Source organism: Pollachius pollachius, assembly GCF_949987615.1.
Source record: "Pollachius pollachius genome assembly, chromosome: 2".
Classification (NCBI taxonomy): Eukaryota; Metazoa; Chordata; class Actinopteri; order Gadiformes; family Gadidae; genus Pollachius; species Pollachius pollachius.
In genome coordinates, this window is record NC_136935.1 from 6829863 (window position 1) to 6849282 (window position 19420).

A 19420-nucleotide genomic window follows, 5' to 3' on the forward strand; every position below is an offset into this window, starting at 1 on the left:
AACCCACCAACCAACCCACCAACCCACCAACCAACCCACCAACCCGCCAACCCACCAACCAACCCACCAACCCACCAACCCACCAACCCACCAACCAACCCACCAACCCACCAACCAACCCACCCACCCACCAACCAACCCACCAACCCACCAACCAACCAACCAACCCACCAACCCACCAACCAACCCACCCACCCACCAACCAACCCACCAACCCACCAACCCACCAACCCACCAACCAACCCACCAACCCACCAACCCACCAACCCACCCACCAACCAACCAACCCACCAACCAACCAACCAACCAACCAACCAACCAACCCACCAACCCACCAACCCACCAACCAACCCACCAACCCACCAACCCACCAATCCACCAACCAACCAACCAACCAACCAACCAACCCACCCACCCACCCACCCACCAACCAACCAACCAACCAACCAACCAACCCACCCACCAACCCACCAACCCACCAACCCACCAACCAACCAACCAACCCACCCACCAACCCACCCACCCACCCACCAACCAACCAACCCACCAACCCACCAACCAACCAACCCACCAACCAACCAACCAACCCACCGACCAACCCACCAACCCACGAACCAACCCACCAACCCACCAACCCACCAACCAACCCACCAACCCACCAACCCACCAACCAACCCACCAACCCACCAACCAACCCACCAACCCACCAACCCACCAACCCACCAACCAACCCACCCACCCACCAACCCACCAACCCACCAACCCACCAACCAACCAACCAACCCACCAACCAACCCACCAACCCACCAACCCACCAACCCACCAACCAACCAACCAACCAACCAACCAACCAACCCACCCACCAACCCACCAACCCACCAACCAACCGACCCACCAACCAACCCACCCACCAACCCACCAACCCACCAACCAACCCACCAACCAACCCACCAACCAACCCACCAACCAACCAACCCACCAACCAACCCACCAACCCACCAACCAACCAACCCACCAACCCACCAACCAACCAACCAACCCACCAACCAACCAACCCACCAACCCACCAACCCACCAACCAACCAACCAACCAACCAACCAACCAACCAACCAACCCACCCACCAACCCACCAACCCACCAACCCATCAACCAACCCACCCACCAACCCACCAACCCACCAACCCACCAACAAACCAACCCACCAACCCACCAACCCACCAACCCACCAACCAACCAACCAACCAACCCACCAACAAACCAACCCACCAACCCACCAACCCACCAACCCACCAACCCACCAACCAACCCACCAACCCACCAACCCACCAACCCACCCACCCACCAACCCACCAACCCACCAACCCACCAACCCACCAACCCACCAACCAACCCACCAACCCACCAACCCACCAACCCACCCACCCACCAACCCACCAACCCACCAACCCACCAACCCACCAACCCACCAACCAACCCACCAACCCACCAACCCACCAACCCACCAACCCACCAACCCACCAACCCACCAACCAACCCACCAACCCAACAACCCACCAACCCACCAACCCACCAACCCACCAACCAACCAACCCACCAACCCACCAACCAACCAACCCACCAACCAACCAAACAAACAAACAAACAACCAAACAAACAAACAAGCAAACAAAAAGTTTGGAGCCGATCCGTCGGGCCTGCTGACGGCGGGAGGTGTGAAGGGAAGACACACGCTCTCGCTGAGCGCACGTCAGACCCGAAATACAACGCAGCAACAACACCTCCGCTCACACGGCCGAGCCGTACGTTAAAGCTTTAACATCTGCTCCCAGCTGTAATTAGCAGCCGAGCGGTGTGACGAGGGGCAGCGGCGGCGGCGGCGGCGGCGGCGGCGGGGGCGGTTGTTTGGCTGGGCGGCGCCTCATAGCCGCTCAACCCTCTGGGATCACGACGTAAATGGCAGAACAGTAAACGAGATTCCAACAGTGATCATAATGTTAATTATCCCCGGCACTGGGCCGCGCTGGGCGAACTGGGACCGTCTCCGCCCCTGAGCCGGTGTTTACTAGGAATTAATTAAAGCGGGAACACAGACACAACACGCACCGCGACGCCGAGAAAACAATCAGGATGAGACAGAGGAGATATTGGAGAACGCGGCTCCACCTGCGAAGTCGTCTCCTATTCTCTCTCTCTTCTCCTCTCCTCTGTGCTCCTTCACCGCGCGTCGTTTCTTCTGCTCTGGCCGCAATCTCTTTGGGGAGCAGACAGCCCAAAACGATTTGAGCAAGCGGAGTGTGTTGGAGAGGAGGCAGGGTGTGTCCCTTTCCATTTTCATAATGCCAATGTGCCAGGTTTATGGAGCTTTTTCTGGTGCCTGAGAAGACTCGTCCCCCCCCGAATGCATGCCAAGCCATAGGGCTTAGCGTTGCTCGAACCGTGGTTCTGTCATGAATGCTTTAAAACGCAGCATACATACACATACGCACGCAGACAGGCATGCACACATAAACAGACAGACACAGACACACACAAGTGGGCATACGCCCACGTACATGTTCATGCACACATACAGACACACACAGACACATTCACACATTAACACAGACACACACAAACAGGCATATACAGTACACACACACACACACATAGAAAGAAATACACACACACACAAACATACACCCACACAAAAAACCGGCATACACACACACACACGCACACACACGCACACACACACACACACACACACAGACACACACACACACACACACACACATGCCATGTAAAGAAATCAGTGTCAGAAGAATGTAGAACTCGGTGAAGCAGGTTGAGACTTCTGCAGTTTGGGGGGGGTGGGTTGGAGGAGGTTGCAGGGTTGAAAGAAAGTCAACGACAGGTTGATTTATTCAAACAGTGAGGAGTGGGTGAATCAAACTTTAATGGCTTTTAGGACTGAAAGCCATCTTTCTCACACTACAATCGCTCACTCCGTCTTTCGCTCGGCCGGCCCCCCCTCTCTCTCCCCCCGCCCCCCCCCCCCCCACCCCTCTCTCCCCTTTCTCTCTGGTGAATGCACCCTGAGATGGGCACTCGTGGTTAAGACCTGCCCGCCTTGACAGACGGATCTCCACCCATGTCTGCGGAACGGGCGAATCAAGGTGCTCTTCATGCTCAGCGGGACAAAGTAAACGACCAAAAAGCCGAGAGATAAAGAGAGAAAGAAGAGGCGATTTTCTCTGGTGCGCGCAGGCAGCAGCAGCAGACCTGATGTCCATGCCTTGTTTTGTCCGGCTCTCTCCTCTCTCCCCCCCCCCCCCCCCCCCCCCCCACCCCCCCCAACATCGTGGCTTCTCTGGACTGGTCTGGGGAGGATGTTTGTCCGAATCCCACATGTCCCATGGACACTGGGTTTTCAAACTGTGCGTACATCCGGATGCATCTGGGTATAAATGATACCCTCTCACGTTTAGCATGTATGGACAAACACACACTCGCTCACACACATTCATATACACACTCACACACACACACACCCTCCCATGCAGTGTGGTACGTGAATAGCCCAGGGTAATGAAATGATGTGGCATGCTCTAATCAATGCTGTCAGATAATCACATGGGCAGATGGAGCAAAATGAACGGAAATTGTGCATCCTACGTCCATCAAAACATAAATTGGACTTGACCTACATAAATGGAACTATTGCAGTATTTAAAAAATGTTTAAGTCTTTGAATTGATTTAAAGGCAATCTGCATGCGGTAACAATAGTCTCATCATCTCATTTAGACATCCGTGTGAGAGATCTTTAGGGATTTCGAGACTCTGAACTGTGTTGTCTCCCTGTCATGCGTGCCACGAATGGACAAACAGATAAACACTCAAACTTGAATGCTAAAGACTTTGTAGAAGCAACCTTGGAACCAACGAACAAAGGTAACGAAGGTTATCAATGCTTTAGAATTTAACAAATAAAATATGTATGTGCATATATATAGTCCTTAACATTGTGCAGTATCTTATCCTAGCTATCTTTGTTGTATACGGGGAATGGGTTAACCTAACATTTGTTAGTGCTTGGCACTTGGTTCTCATCCTTACTGTACCGACAGCGATAAATTGTTTCTATTTCCTCTGACAAATGTACTTATTGTAAGTCGCATTGGATAAAAGTTTGGGTAAAAGCTAAATGCTAAATATAGATGTAAATGTATGATGCAACTGGAGATAATAGACGAACGGTAAAGCAATAGCGACCATTGGCGAAAAGCTTTAACGACCAAGAGTTTACAGGCACAGAATAAAGAAAGCACAGAATAAACCAAATTCAATGGTTAATGGCCATATGACCTATGACCTGGACGTTTATCAATTTGGGTCTGAGCTCGGACAATGAAACGGATGAATAGAGCAGCAGGCAGATTGAGTAAGTGAGGGTGGTCGATATACTTTCAAGGTCTGAACCGCGCTGAAAGAAAAGAAGATAACACAACAGCGCGTATTAACGTTGGGGAAACACAAGAACCCAGGAAACCAAAATAATCTCCTTCTCATCACAGCAAATGTTTGTAGAAAGGAAACATTGCAACATACATTTAATAAACATGTCCCAGCCAGTAGTGACAACCTGTCAGATCCTGCTAGACCATTAGTGAAACTGTACGAGAATGTATGCATACATGCAATCCTCAATAACAAAATTCAGGAGCCATGTGCACTTGTATGCCCACTCCAGGTTTATTCTGCTATCTTTCTCATATTCTGCTCTTTTACCTCTCGTCCACAAGCTGTCCCTCTGAACCTGGTTGAGAGTCTTAGTGTCAGGACTATCCCTGAGGATGGGGCCTGTCAGCCAGCCAGTACTCAGCCAAGCATCCTCTCCATTCAATTACACCACTGGAGAGACCAGGGGAGATGATACCAAATATCATCATGGGCTAATCCAAGTCCTATCCATGGCAGAGTGCACGTGTGTGTGTGTGTGTGTGTGTGTGTGTGTGTGTGTGTGTGTGTGTGTGTGTGTGTGTGTGTGTGTGTGTGTGTGTGTGTGTGTGTGTTTGGTAGCTTGCACATGTTTGTGTTAGTGTGCATATGTGTATGCATGTGTGTATTTGCGTGTGTGCACATGTGTGTGAGTGTGTTTGTTATTTCTCACATGTTTCTGTTAGTGCGCACATGTGTGTGTATGCGTGTATTTGCGTGTGTGCACATGTGTGTCCAAGTGTGTGTGTGTGTGTGTGTATACGTGATTGCGTGGTTGTGGGTGTGGGTGACGCAAATTGTGCAATGCTATTTTACAAAACATGTATTCGTGGATCATGAAATATCGGTGGGGATATCATTTTTTTAAGTACCAAATATTTGCAGATCAAGGTACACTTGTGTGAATTGTCTTCTGTGTTTCACAAATAATAAAGAGCAATAAAAACGTCCATTGCTGGGCACATCTCATTATCGTACGACACTAATTTCCAACATGCCGTTTTTCTTTCGATACAATAGCCTTGTTTTCTTCTTTCATGTCTCCCAGGGGAGCCCTTGCAGATCTCAAACACATTAGTCATACATATAGGAGCAGCATGAAGGTCCAAAAAGATTGTTCCTCTCTCTCCAGTGCTGCAAAAATGCATTTCCTTTAGCTGCCCTAATCCCAGAGGTCTGGCTGCGAGGGACTGTGAGGGATTGCGATGGGGGCATGGGGAGAGGCATAATGAATGCATTTTTCCCCCAAAGTGAACAAGGGTGAGGAGGAGGAAAAGGGGAATCGAGAGAGATTCATCTGTCTCCTACCTGGAGTGGACATCGACTTTCACGTGTGACTTTCTCTCTCCCAGAGCCCTCATTAACGGCTGGGCAGCGTCGCAGGGCTCGGAACGATGACATTGTCACAGCTTTATGGCCATTTTTAGTGTTTGCCTTGCATGCATCATATTTGTATTCATGCATGTGTGAAAATACTGCTTGTTAGCCAAGCCGTTTCATTAATAGATGCGGTCGAACAACGAGGTAAAAGGTGTGCTTGGACTGGCTGGAAAAAGGGTGAAGTGATTCTCTGCTCTCATCCAATACGCGTTTAAATACATACTCCATTTTGTGTCAGGGAGACAAAGGAGAGCATAACACCCAATGTATCTCACATCGTTTTTATTGTGCTAGCCCTTGAATAATTATCTTGGGCCATACATCAGGGTGCGCTTGATATTGCGGGCTGTAGTTCATAAGGGCTTAGCTTAGAGGGGGCATTGAGATATGGCCAGCAGTAACATAGAGGCTGAGGAGGGATTTGCCTGCCTGCCTGACAGAACGGGGGACAGTAAACAGATATGCTCAAACTGAGGCTATCTATCACTCTCTGTTTGCCCCTTTGCCAATATACTCAATGCGTCAAGGCTGGACTATATGCATGCTCCCTGATCCAGAGTCAGCCGTACCATCTGCCGGTCCCCACTACGGTGTTATCGATAGTTGGATCCCACTGCAGTGTGGTGAATAAATCAATGAACTCAAGTGTCCAAACCACAATTGGACCGACATCTCAAAAAGCTGTGCCATTGAACCTTAGATGCTGTGTGTGTGTGTGTGTGTGTGTGTGTGTGTGTGTGTGTGTGTCGTGTGCCTTGTTTTTGTGTACCTGTGTGCCCGTCAATGTCTGTTTGCTTCGGAAGAATTGTTTGCGCTTGTGTGTGTGTTTGTGTGTGCTTGAATCGTAGTGAAAGAGCAATGAGCCAATGAGAAGAGGTACGGTCAGATGGAAATCTAGGAAAACAGCAGGACATCATCGGCAAACAGTGCGACGGTAAGTGGCTGGCTGGCCATTAGCGTTGATATGTGAAGGCATCACAGGCGGGGAGAGGGTCCTCCGATGTGGGGAGAGAGGGTGCCAGAGTGGGCGAGGGAGGGCGAGAGAGGCAGGTTGCTGTCATTTGTTTCTCTTTGTTTGGAACGAAACCGGCCAAGTCGCCTCAAAGCGGCGTTGTCACAATCAGCGTTCACACACTCACTCCCCATCAAGCCGAGGCCACTGAAAGAGTTTCAGTTGTCGAGTTTGTTGTTTTTTTCCACAAAGAAGGTTGTGGAAGAGCGGGGAAAAAAGGTGGAGAAAGCACCCCTCACTCCGTATTATATCTGCAGAATGACTTCCCGTCCCAAACAGAGTTGCGTTCCTGCCCATCTGTTGCGTTAGTGAGGGGAGGTGGAGATGGTGGTGGTGGTGGTGGGTGGGGGGGGAGAGAGAGAGAGAGGTGTAGACGGGGCACGGAGCAGTCGGCTCTGGTGCTGCTGCAGTCTGGGGGTCTGTCTGACGATCTGCACGCAGTAAATCTATGGTCCAGCTCATTAGCGCCGACAGAGAGAATGCGAGCGGCCCACCTGCTCTTCTCCTAACTCTTTATAGAGCCACAAATTAAAAGCCACGCTTCCACATAACGTGTTACCGCCACGCACTAAGCAGTCTCTCTAGGTCATCTGACACCAGCACTACACTGCCGGGCCACACAAAGCCCCTGTCTGTCTGTCTGTCTGTTGCTGTCTGTCTGGCTATCTACCTGCCTTGTCTGCCTTCCTTGTCTCTATGTCTGCCTGTCTGTCTGTCTCTCTGCCTATGTGTCCGTCTGCCTGTATGCCTACTTATCTGCCTGTCTGTCTGTCTGTCTGTCTGTCTGTCTGTCTGTCTGTCCTTCTGTCTGTCTGTCTGCCTGCTGTCTTGAGTAGTTTTGCCTTAGATGACGGCTGGCCCTGATTGGTCGGTGAGCGGAAGGCGTCCAGAGAGCGACAGGTTGAGTGATGTCACATGGTGTTTGCCTTACCCAGCGGGGGGGTCACCTGGGGTCGCCCTGGTAATGAGACCGTAGCAATGGGGGGCTCTGAGGTTGTTGGGGGGGGAGCAATCATGAGAGGTTGAAAAACGTTGGGGCTCAAGGGAAACAGGATGAAAGAACACACACGCATGCATACACACGCACAAACACAATCACACACATGCACACACACACACAAACGCACACATGCACCGATGCACGCACATGCACCAACACACACACCGACGTGACACACACACACACACAGACACATGCACATACATGACACACACGACACACATGACACAGACACGCCACCCACACACCAAGTCCCCAAGGCATAGAGACTTCAATGAATATCTTTTTAAGGTATGGCACCAACTCTGGCTTGCATCTTAGATTCTGTATAGAGAGTTACTGGGTCACCTTGATCTCAGAAGAAAGCAAGACACGTCTGATGCAATCAAAGGTTAGGCACAAGAATACTGTGCTTAACCAACGCAAACTACTAATTCCTAGACTATTAAACAACCATTTAATTGTCTCTGTGTGCTTGTGCCCGTGCATGTGTGAATGTGGGTGTGTGAATGTGTATGTGCATGTGTGGCACTTATACAGTACCAAGACCACTGAACTACTTTGCAACCAGTGTAGGCTAAACTGCATGACAGCTAGTTTTAAACTCCAGGAGATCTGAGTTAATTAACCCATTAATAGCTCTTAAGGTATTCAGGCCCACTTCATTAAAACCCCAACTCGTCCCATTCAGACATTCAGGTAGAGCTGACGCGTTGTAATTCTCAGAGAAATGCTGCAGGACTAACCATATTTTACCAGAGCTGGGGCCGAACACAGCTCACTTTAATGACCCTTTCTGGCTCGCCCGCTGCCATCATTTTGCGAGGCTTAAAGCAAATTCTTTATGTCCAGGTTCCAAACCTCCTAGCAGTGATTATGCTGGCCCTAAGAGCACCTCTTTATGAACAACGGGCTAAGCGGCCTGGTCTAAACAGTCCTCTCTATTCTTCTGTTTGTTTGCTTGACTATATGGATTCAGCGGCAGAGAAAGCCGGTGGCTTTGAAGATTTGGCGAAGACTCGGACAAGGGCTGTGTGCTCAATATAAACACAACAAAACGTGCGTGTCCTAAATGCGTGTGTCCGTGTGTGTTCTCATCTGGGTGTGTTTGTGTGTCTGAAAGTGTGTGTGCGCGTGTGTGTATGTGTGTTCTCATGTGGGTGTGTTTGTGTGCACGTGTGTCGGAAAGTGTGCATTCCTATGTGTGTGTGTGCGTGATAGATTTCATCCCTCTGTTTGAAGTCTTCCACTTCACACTGGCAATTACTTCATATCAAGGATTAGATTGGGGGCGGGCGAGGCTTGGGGAGAGTGGAGGCTGAGAGGCGACGGCTTTAGAGGCAGCGCAGACACAGAAGCTGGGGGGAGAGCAGTGAGATTGAGGTCTACACCGCAGGACTCGCAGAATTCAAGTGCAGTCGCTCCTATTCTCTTTAAGAAAGAAGAGAGAAGGAGAGCCACACAATGGGAGAGTTCTGCCAAGGGGCTGGGGGAGACGCATAGGAAGGCACCGTGCCGAGCAGAGGCAGGGGGAGGATTTGGACACTGGAGAGATGAGCTATTCGCAACTAGAAGAATAGCCTAAAAGATGAAGTGGTTTCGTACTTAGGTATGATTGGTGATGCTTAGGTTTCATTATATGGGTCATATTGAATCATGGCTAGTCTGAGTGAACAGGCATTGGGTATGGGACGTGTTGGTCAGAACGTGTTCCGGTAGTTTTGGCGGCAGGTTGCGGTCCGGCTTGATTCAAGAACATCCAAATCAAATTAGTTTTACAATCCGACCAAAGACTTGATTGATTTCGATTGATTATGCTGCTCAGGTCAGCCTTCATGAAGACGGGGTCTAGGCCCTCTCCAGCACCGCGCCTCGACCGACGCAGACACGTTTCCCCAACTCATGTTCTGCTCCGGTAATGGCTGACACGACCGGGAAATAAACCACCCCATGAATAACTGAAAAAGTGCCAGGGGGGGGCCTTACCTCCGGGATGTGCACGGTGTACGGCAGCCCGTGGAAGCTTGGCGCGTTGTCGTTGACGTCCCCGATGAGGATGTTCACCGTGTCTTTGACCACCTGTGGAGGAGAGGGGTGCAGAGAGTTTCAATTAAATTCCATTTTATTTGTATAGCCCTTAATCATAGGTACAGTCTCAAAGGGCTTAACAGGACATCTATTTATGACACCCCCTGACCCTAGCCCCCCCAGGGGGCAAAAAAAGAACTCCCTTAATTAGCAAGGAAGGAGTCTTGAGGAGGAACGGAGAGTTGGGGATCCCTCCTTCCGGGGATGATCAGGTTATCATACATACTGTTCATACAGGCAAAACATTTTAAATGGGTGATGGGGTGCTGGCCGGTAAACCATAAGGAGGGTCCAGGCATCAAGTCACCACTTGATGCCTCGAGTCACCACCACATGCGATAAATGGTGAGTAACGGAGTGACGAAGAGTGAAGAACACAGTTCGAGATATCCATTTTAACTCGGATTTACTAGCACCAGAACAATGTTACAAATTACTTAACAGGTTCCGTAGAGCACCCCCTAAAGCATGGGAAGAACAATGCATACTCATTACTATTCCATTGTGTACATAAGAAGTTGCATTGGGGCCTCAAGAGATTCAAGCACACATTTAGATTAGCGAGAGGGGAGGCCTTATCGTTCATTGAGTCTCTCTCCGGTTGGACTACAGTCCCTGAGGTTTGCGTTTTGTTTTCGGAGGGGCTTCCAGCTCCTGGCTTCACGTTAATGTAAGCACTGGTTTTCTATAACCACATACAGCTGCACGCCGTGGCTTGCTGCAGCCATGTCGGCGTTCCAGATTCAGAACGCTACCTCGTGATTCTCTTGCAAGGTCACCGGTTGCAAGCAGTTTCATCGCAAATCTTTGAGGCTGAACTGGGCTTGAAAAGCCACCGGGGCCTTAATGTGCTGGCCGTTACAAGCCAGGGTTAAGTCACCGACGTGACGGGCCGTAGCGGAGGGTTGAAGTCTGGGAGAGAGATAGGTGTCAGGATGAGTATGAGTGAGAGGACGTAGGGTGGTCCATTTGAAATACTTGGTCCTACTGTCCTCAGGAAGGGTAGTGGGGTTGGGAGTCGGGGATGGGGGGGAGAGGCCATTGTGGTAATCTAAGTGAAACTCTTACCCCTTGGCTGTCACTCACGGAGAACTCCACCTGCATCTGTGACACAGACTGGGAGAGCGACAGAGAGGGAGAGAAAGAGACAGAGATAGAGAGAGAGAGAGAGAGAGAGAGAGAGAGAGAGAGAGAGAGAGAGAGATAGACAGAAAGACAGAGACGGAGAGAGAGAGAGAGAGACATTAGTAAAGGCCTTATGTAGATATAATAAAACAACACGCAGACGCAAAATAGAGTGACTGCACTCTGAGCTCAAAAGCCTTTCTCGTATAATTCTCCCTATCTTTGACCAGGGAATATTGGATCTCTTCTCACCCTTTTTTCCCCTCTTTCATCACTCCATAATTGACTTTCCATCCTCCATTTTTAAAATTGTCCCCTATGTTTCTTGCAGCATGCAGCGCTTTCGCTTTGCCGATTGACTGACGGGTTTTGTGTGTTCCAGAGTGTGTGTGTGTGTGTGTGTCTGTGTGTGTTTGAATGTGTGTATGCAGTAGGGCTGTACGGTATGAACTTAAATGTATATCAAGGTATGATTTGAGGCATAGACGGTAACGGTATTATATCACGGTATGTTAATCTTATCTTCTAATTTTGATATAAATGCTTCTGAATGGGTAAAATACTGGTTAGGCAGCAAAACTGCATAGCAAATGCTAAATCTTTTCTCAAGATACTTCCATCTCTGAAAACACAAATATTTAATAGTATGGATTTCTTGCTCCACTTGCTCGGGGGCCTTGCCGTATGATTTTGGCATCTCAATTTGGCTGAAGTGTGTGGGGGAAGGTAATGCGTACCTGGGATCGAGTGTTTTGACCATCTCATTAAAGCCCTTTCTATCAACATTTTGTAAGGGAACCATGTCCTTACACAGGTAAACAGTGACAGCGTTTTTTATCTCGTTCCACCGACTGGCTTTGGAAAATGCCTGCGGAAGCGATGTCTGAGATGCAGAGACAGCTTCATGCTACCAGCTTTTGTCTCGTACGGTCTTGAATGAGAGCTCGTGAAGGGACTATTGCGCAAGCACTCAGGCACACAGCAAGCGCGCCTGAGTTCTTGCGCAATAGCATGCTGCCTGAGAAGGCAGTATCGCTGTAAATCTGTCCCTGGGAAAAGAAGCGTTGCGCCGATAGAAAAAGGAAATATGTTTTGTTACCATATTTTCAGTAGTTGCGCGTAACTTTAGTTTTTACATGAAAAAGTAGTTATGTTACTGTATTAACGTGTTACTTACTTTATAACACGTTACACACAAGACTATCTACCGGTCACACTGGTCTCGCGGTAACGTCAAAATCCATACCATAGTGCAAATTCACGGAGGTGTACTTTCTATACCGTTTATACTGTACACATCTAGTATGCAGGCACACATGCCCGAATGCATACTTGTGTGTGTGCCTATGTTTCAAATTGTGTACGTGAGTTTTTGTGTTATTTTTTTATGTTTGTTTATGTGTGTCTGTGTAATATATTTATTTTGTGTGTGTGTGTATATGTGTGTGTGTGTGTGTTTGTATGTGTTTCAAAGCGCAGATGTGTGTTTGAGTTTGAGTTCTGCGTGTATGTAGTCTTAACTTATGTTTATGTGTGTGTATGTGTGTGTGTGTGCGTCCGTCTAATAGATTGATCATCTCATAGCATGATATGTGTGCGTGTGAACACGCGTGTGTGTGTGTGTGTTCTCACCTCGCGGTCCAGGGTCTGTTTCAGCCAGACCACGCCCGTCTCTTTGTCCACGGCAAAGTACCTCATGGCCTCCTCGCCCACCACCCCGTATATGAGGGGCTCACCTTCAGGGTCGTCGGCCCTCAGCTGGGTTACCGAGGAACCTGGAACACACACAGGATCACAGGGTCACATTGGGACCGGTCACATGATGGGGCCAAGGTCACATGATGGGGCCAAGGACACATGACGGGGCCACGGTCACATGATGGGGCCAAGGTCACATGACGGGCCAAGGTCACATGATGGGGCGAAGGACACATGACGGGGCCACGGTCACATGACGGGGCCAAGGTCACATGATGGGGCCAAGGACACATGATGGGGCCACGGTCACATGATGGGGCCACGGTCACATGATGGGGCCAAGGTCACATGACGGGGCCAAGGTCACATGATGGGGCCAAGGACACATGACGGGGCCACGGTCACATGATCCTAGTCCAGAGCACAGCGTGGTTAAAGAGAGAAACCAAAGCAAAACGTTGCAGGTCTTTGATGTTCAGGTAAACGAATTGAACAGAGATAGTACATCTCCATCACTTTGTATCACTGACTACAATGGTTGGTGTTTGTCTTCTGAAACGCTGTGGGAGGGTAACGTCTGCAGAAGGGGTTTAACATGGTATCAGCGGGTGGTTTATAATGCAAAATAAAGAATAAATAATAGATCATAGAAAATAATTCCCATCCCAGGTACGATTACTCTTATTTCACAGCAAATACAAAATATCTCCACAAGAGGTTTTCTTTGTATTATTTTGTATGGATAGCCCAATTACTGAATACAAAAGGGAGAAAGGCAGACAGAAAATATTGTTCCAAATAAAGAGAATAAGGTGGAAATACTGTAGTTACCGACGCGGTGCATTCATGCACTTTCAATTATGCAGAGAAAGCACAGTGGCTCAAAACCTGGGGCACAACAGTAATGGCCAAAGTACAAAAAGGGTTTTACATATAGTAAGTAATAAGTTCAATCAAATATATATGCCATGTAGACACACACACACACACACACACACACATGCTCACACACACACACATGCTCACACACACACACACACACCCGCACACACACCCTCTCACCCGCATGCACACACACACACACATACACACAACCTCTCACCCACACACACACACACACACCCGCACACACACACACACACAGGGTCGCGGAGGCCGAGTGCTTTTAATTGGAGCTGTATCGGTTCACAGGTTTCATTCATCACAGACAAGGATCGCAGACAGGCTGGCTAATCAAACCCAGGGGTGGAGCAGTGGCAGGATGGCTAATCTACCATGCTGGACACATGTGTCGGAGCGGGAGGGCGGGGCTAAGGAGATGGCCGTTCGGTTCTGTGACCCAGGGCTACTGGCGTCCCAGAGAGGGTGGCCTGGCCGGCTGGGTCCTGCCAACGACTAGAGGTGATGAGGACCGGGTCCTGGTCAATACGATGGATGGGTGTGTTGACAGTACAGACAACAGTTGTGTTGATCTTTTGTTCACACTGCAGTGCAGATACGGGTCTTTTCCCATGTTACACTGACTGAGGAGTACTTGAGCACTTCTATGGCACACGCACACACGCAAAAAACACAAACGCCTACACAACCCCCCCCCCCCCACACACACACACACACACACACACACACACACAAACATATATAACACACACCCTCACAGGTACACCCAACTGTCTTCAAACATTTTATAAGTTGTTTGTTTTTTGTCCTTGCGAAACTAAATGTATTTGTTTGTTTTACACTGCCTTCCACTAGCCAGGTCTCTCTTGAAAAAGAGATTTCAAATCTCAATAAGACTTTAACCTGGTTAAATGAAGGTTTAATAAAAGAAAAGAACGCACACACACACACACACACACACACACACACACACACACACACACACACACACACACACACACACACACACACACACACACACAGCTCCCTACCTCAGACAACAGAGGTGAAGTCAAACTCTATCCCCCTGTCAAGGATGGCCAGAACTGCTTAACACAACGACCAATTAGCCTCCACACTCACCCGGCCCCCTCGCTTATTAATACACTTCATTTAACCATGAAAGGTGGCAAAATGACTAATTAATGTAACGATTTATGAACCCCTCTCATTGCGGCTAATGAGATTTATGCAAATCAACTGCTTTGATATGAGTTATACTTCGGCGGAAGACGGTGCAAATTAAGGATTTTACCACACGGCCATCAATAATTAGGTTTTTTTTTCCTTGGTTTCCTGCGAGCGCTGGTCTGAGGAAGAATGGCCCGCTTCATGTGGCGAGACATGTGTTCACGTGAAGAATAACAAATGGCCGTTTGATAGTGCAGTGCACTCCGCAGAGCGGAGGAGATTAACTCCACGGTACACGCTGGCACACACTGGAGCTCTCTGAGGGCTTCACCTCCTTCTCCCCAGGCCCGGGCCAGGATATACATGCACACACCGAGGGCTGTTTGATAAATGTACAAGGGCTGTGTGTCTTGAGGAGGAAGAGAGTTGGAGTGTGTGTGTGTGTGTTGATTTGCGCTAGCGTGTGCGTGACGGAATGTGACACACAGTGTGTGTGTGTGTGTGTTTATCTGTGTGTGTGTGTGGTTGTGTGTGTATCTGTGTGTGTGTGCATGAGTGTGTGTGTGTGTGTGTGTGTGTGTGTGTGAAGGCAGTCTCCTGGTGCTTATCTATAACAGTTTGGCACACAGCCTTTTCCCCTGACAAATGACACTATTTAGCGGCAAGTGATGCCAGTATTACTGTTATGCATGATACAGTGCACATTAACACCTCCCCTCCCCTTCTCTTCGACGCCACAAACCCCCCCCCAGCTCAACTGACAAGAGCGATGAACTGGGAAAACCAATTTCTCTCTCTCTCTCTCTCTCTCTCTCTCTCTCTCTTTCTCTCTCTCTCTCTCTCTCTCTCCCTCCCTCTCTCTCTCCTTTCTCTCCCCCCCCCCCACCTATATCTATCTGCGTCTCTTACTCCATGTTTTACAGACAGGGTGACCCGGAAAAAACGCAGGGCTCCACAAAGGTGAGCAGATAAACACATTGAGGCCAGCTCCTCCACAGGTGGCCCTGACCTATAAACAGCTTCCCTGCAGGAGGGCATTGCTCTGTGGTTAATACAAAAACCTTGGAAAGAGGAGAAAGAACAACCGTCAAGAGAACTCACACCGGAGAGAGAGTTTCACGACTGAGCATAAAATGAGCGTAAGCCCGCTGAGGCATTGATACTGGATGCAGAAACGGGCAGAGCAGACTCAACCTGATGGAACCCTCTCTTGGCATTCACTGGGCATGTGCAGCTCCCTAAAATGAGCATCAGGGTTTTTGGGCTTGTTTAGTATGTCTACCGTGGGAAGGAGCAGTGCGGACACATGAAGCAGCTTTGACGGCCGGCAGTGGACCAGGAGGAGAGGCGGGCCAGGAGGAAGAGGAGGAGGAGGAAGAGGAGGAAGAAGAAGAGGAGGAAGAGGAGGAAGAGGAGGAAGAAGAGGAAAAAGGAGGAGGAAGAGGAGGACAATGAGGAAGAGGAGGAAGAGGAGAACGAGGAGAAAGAGGGGGAGGAGGAAGCAGAGGAAGAGGAAGAGGAAGAGGCGGGCCGGGGGAAAAGGAGGAAGGGAAGGACGAGGAGGAAGAGGAGAAAGAGAAGGATGAAGATGAGGAAGAGGAGGGCCAGGAGGAAGAAAAGGAAGAGAAGGAAGAGAAGAACGAGGAGGAAGAGGAGGATAAAACACAGGCGTCGCCCGTGTTTTATTTAGCTCCGCTGTGTTTTAGGGAGGCCAGCAGGGGGGCTAAATCACTCCACCCCGGGCATCAATCCCTAGAGCATCAATCCCTGGGGATCAATAGGAGGCGTTTGTGGCAGCCTGGGACAGCGACCCCGCCCCGGGTCGGAGGAGGGGGATGGGGCCAGGCTGGGTGTGTGTGGGGGAGTGCATCGGGGGGGAGCCTCTGTTTATTAAATGGTTGACATGTGGGGGCCTCCAGTCCTTCCAGCGGCTGATTCAGGGGGACATGTGGTGTCAGGACCTCCATTTGAGATATGATGTGAATTACAGCCGGCCGTTTTTCATCCTGCTCACAGACCCAGTGTGAGGAGAAAGTGAACAGGATTTGGGTTTTCTCAGGTGTGCGTTTGTGACTGTGTGCGTGTCAATGTGTGTGTCTATGTGTGTGTGTATGTGCGTATCAGTTTGTGTGTGTGCGTGTGTGTGTGTATGTGTGCATTTGTGTGTGTGTGCATCAGTTTGTGTGTGTTTGTGTATCAGTTTTTGTGTTAGTGCGCGCGCACATGCGTTTACGTGTACGCATGCGCGTATGTGTGCGTGCTGGTGCGCAGCCTACGTTGTGCACCTCTACAGGTTAATTCAGCACAGCGTAACACATCGTTGGAGCCGGCAGAGGCCAACAAAGCCAGCGGCGAGGCGAGGCAGGGTCACGCTCGGTGGCCGCGAATCCCGCCGCCGGACAGCAGGCCAGGGGGGCCGGCTGTGATACACACCTGGCCCTGATGAATACTTGATGACTCGTCTTGGCGAGCGCGCCGATGACTCCGAGGCAGCCGGCCCGCTCAAATGACGGCGGCGCCTCCCAACTGACAAAAGAGTTCTTTCACGTGTGTCAGCAGCGGCGGCATCAGCACACCGGAGCCCCAGCACGTCCAGACTGTCCATCACTCACGCCAGAGACGCACATGAAGAGAGACAGGCGGGCGGGAGGAGGGCTGCCTCAGCATCCAGAGCAGGGTCCTCAGACAGGGGTCCTGGTAGCCCGCGGGCTAGGCGGGGGGGCGGGAGGGCGGGAGGGTGGGAGGGGGAGCTGGGGGAAATGTCGGCCATTTTGTCTTTTTGTTGTTTTGACATCGGTTGTGATCCATGGGACGTAGTTCCACCTGAATCTATTTGGTTCTGAATACCAACTCAGCATAATGATTGGATCTGAAAGCTTTCTTATATGTTTGGTGAAGTGATCTAATGGATGACAGCAAATCATAGGTGAAGCACAAGCCAATCTTTTTCATTAAACTGTGAGTATTTGCTCCCCACCTCTTTAAACTTAATGTAAACACCAACTCAAACGCACATCCATTATTTATTCTCATTGTTTTCCATCTCCAGAAATATTGTGCTGCCCAAAGAGGTACTTGGCTGGAGAAAATATATTTGAGGAGATACGAGAGTAAAACCAGATTCAGAACCACAACATCGCCGGCTGGTTTGTGGCACGTTGTTATGTTTGTGCGTTGGTGCGTGTTACAGAGTGAGAGTGCGAATATGAATGAGTGTGTACGTGTGTTTGGTTTACTATGAGCACAGCAGCATTTCCCTCCTCGCAAAACACCATCTAAATAGCAACTGAATAATAACTGAATACTAACTGAATAATAACTAAAACCAAACTGAATAATAACTAAATAGCAACTGAATCATCACTAAATATCTACTGAATAATGACTAAATAGTAACTGCATATTAACTAAATAGCAACAAAATAGCAACAGAATAATAACTAAAAACGGACTGAACAATAACTAAATAGTAACTGAATAATAACTAAATAGCAACTGATTAATAACCAAAAACATACAGAATGATAACTGAATAGCAACTGAGTACTAACTAAATAGTAACTGAATAATAACTAAATAGCAAATGAATAGTCATTGTATAGTATCTAAATAGGAACCAAATAACAACTGAATATAAACAAAATAGTAACTGAATATAAACAAAATAGTAACCGAATACTAACTAAATAGCAAGTAAATAGTGACTAAAAAGAAACTGAATAGTAACTGAATAGTAACTGAAGTACTTTGTGAATGCGTTTGTGTAGGACCAGCAGACAACACAATAGAAAGTTTGTGATTTTGTTGAACGATTGACTTTTATCTACAGTGCATCTAATTGCTCCAGCTTCACACCACCAAGGCAGTGCTGACTCTGAGTTCAATAGTCTGTGCTAAAGAGCTGTATTACTCACTGTGCGCTGTAATGGCGAAATGCATCTCCCTCTCCAACAAAAGTATCAAGTGCGTATGAAAACATAATTGTATACAATTTGGGAAACACTGTGATGATAGAGCATGATAGTGTTTTCTAAAGGGCGGAGTTACGTTAATAAATCAAACAATTTGTTACAAAATATTGTGCGGTGTATAAAGTGCGGTATATAAATAAAGACCATGCAATAAAATAGACAATAACATGTAACACATTAGATTAGGACAGGGTATTCTGTTGAAGCAACAGAACTTCTGCCCTACCTTCCAGCCCCTTGTTTAACCTTCCCAAAACCTCCAGTCAACGGGGTGCAAGCTGTAGAGCTCTCATGATCCTCTCACAATACCACATTAAGCTCCATTTGAACACCAAAGCAACAGAACCAAAAACAACACAACAGGCGGCATGTGGCTTAGGAGGTAGAGCATGTTGGCTGTTAACCAGAAGGTTGCTGGTTCGATCCCTGGCTCCTCTTAGCTGAATGTCAAAGTGCCTCTGAGCAAGACACCTCACCCTTACTGCTCCTGACGAGCTGGCTGTCGCCTTGCGTTGGTGACACCAGCGTCAGTGTGTGCATGAATGGGTGAATATTAATGAATGCAATATTGTAAAGCTGGCTGGTTAGAAAAGCGCT

General features: G+C 48.8%; 1 protein-coding gene across 1 annotated transcript in view; it reads right to left on the reverse strand.

Annotated features, from left to right (window-relative positions):
- The window catches only part of cdh23 (cadherin-related 23), a gene marked incomplete at its 5' end in the record, with an annotated part of 162057 nt that overhangs the window by 120672 nt on the left and 21965 nt on the right, over positions 1–19420 (reverse strand). The window contains 3 exons of the mRNA XM_079729051.1: positions 9858–9950; positions 11028–11075; positions 12717–12859. Of these exons, the coding sequence (XP_079585177.1) occupies positions 9858–9950; positions 11028–11075; positions 12717–12859 (284 nt within the window). The remainder of the gene's footprint in view (positions 1–9857; positions 9951–11027; positions 11076–12716; positions 12860–19420) is intronic.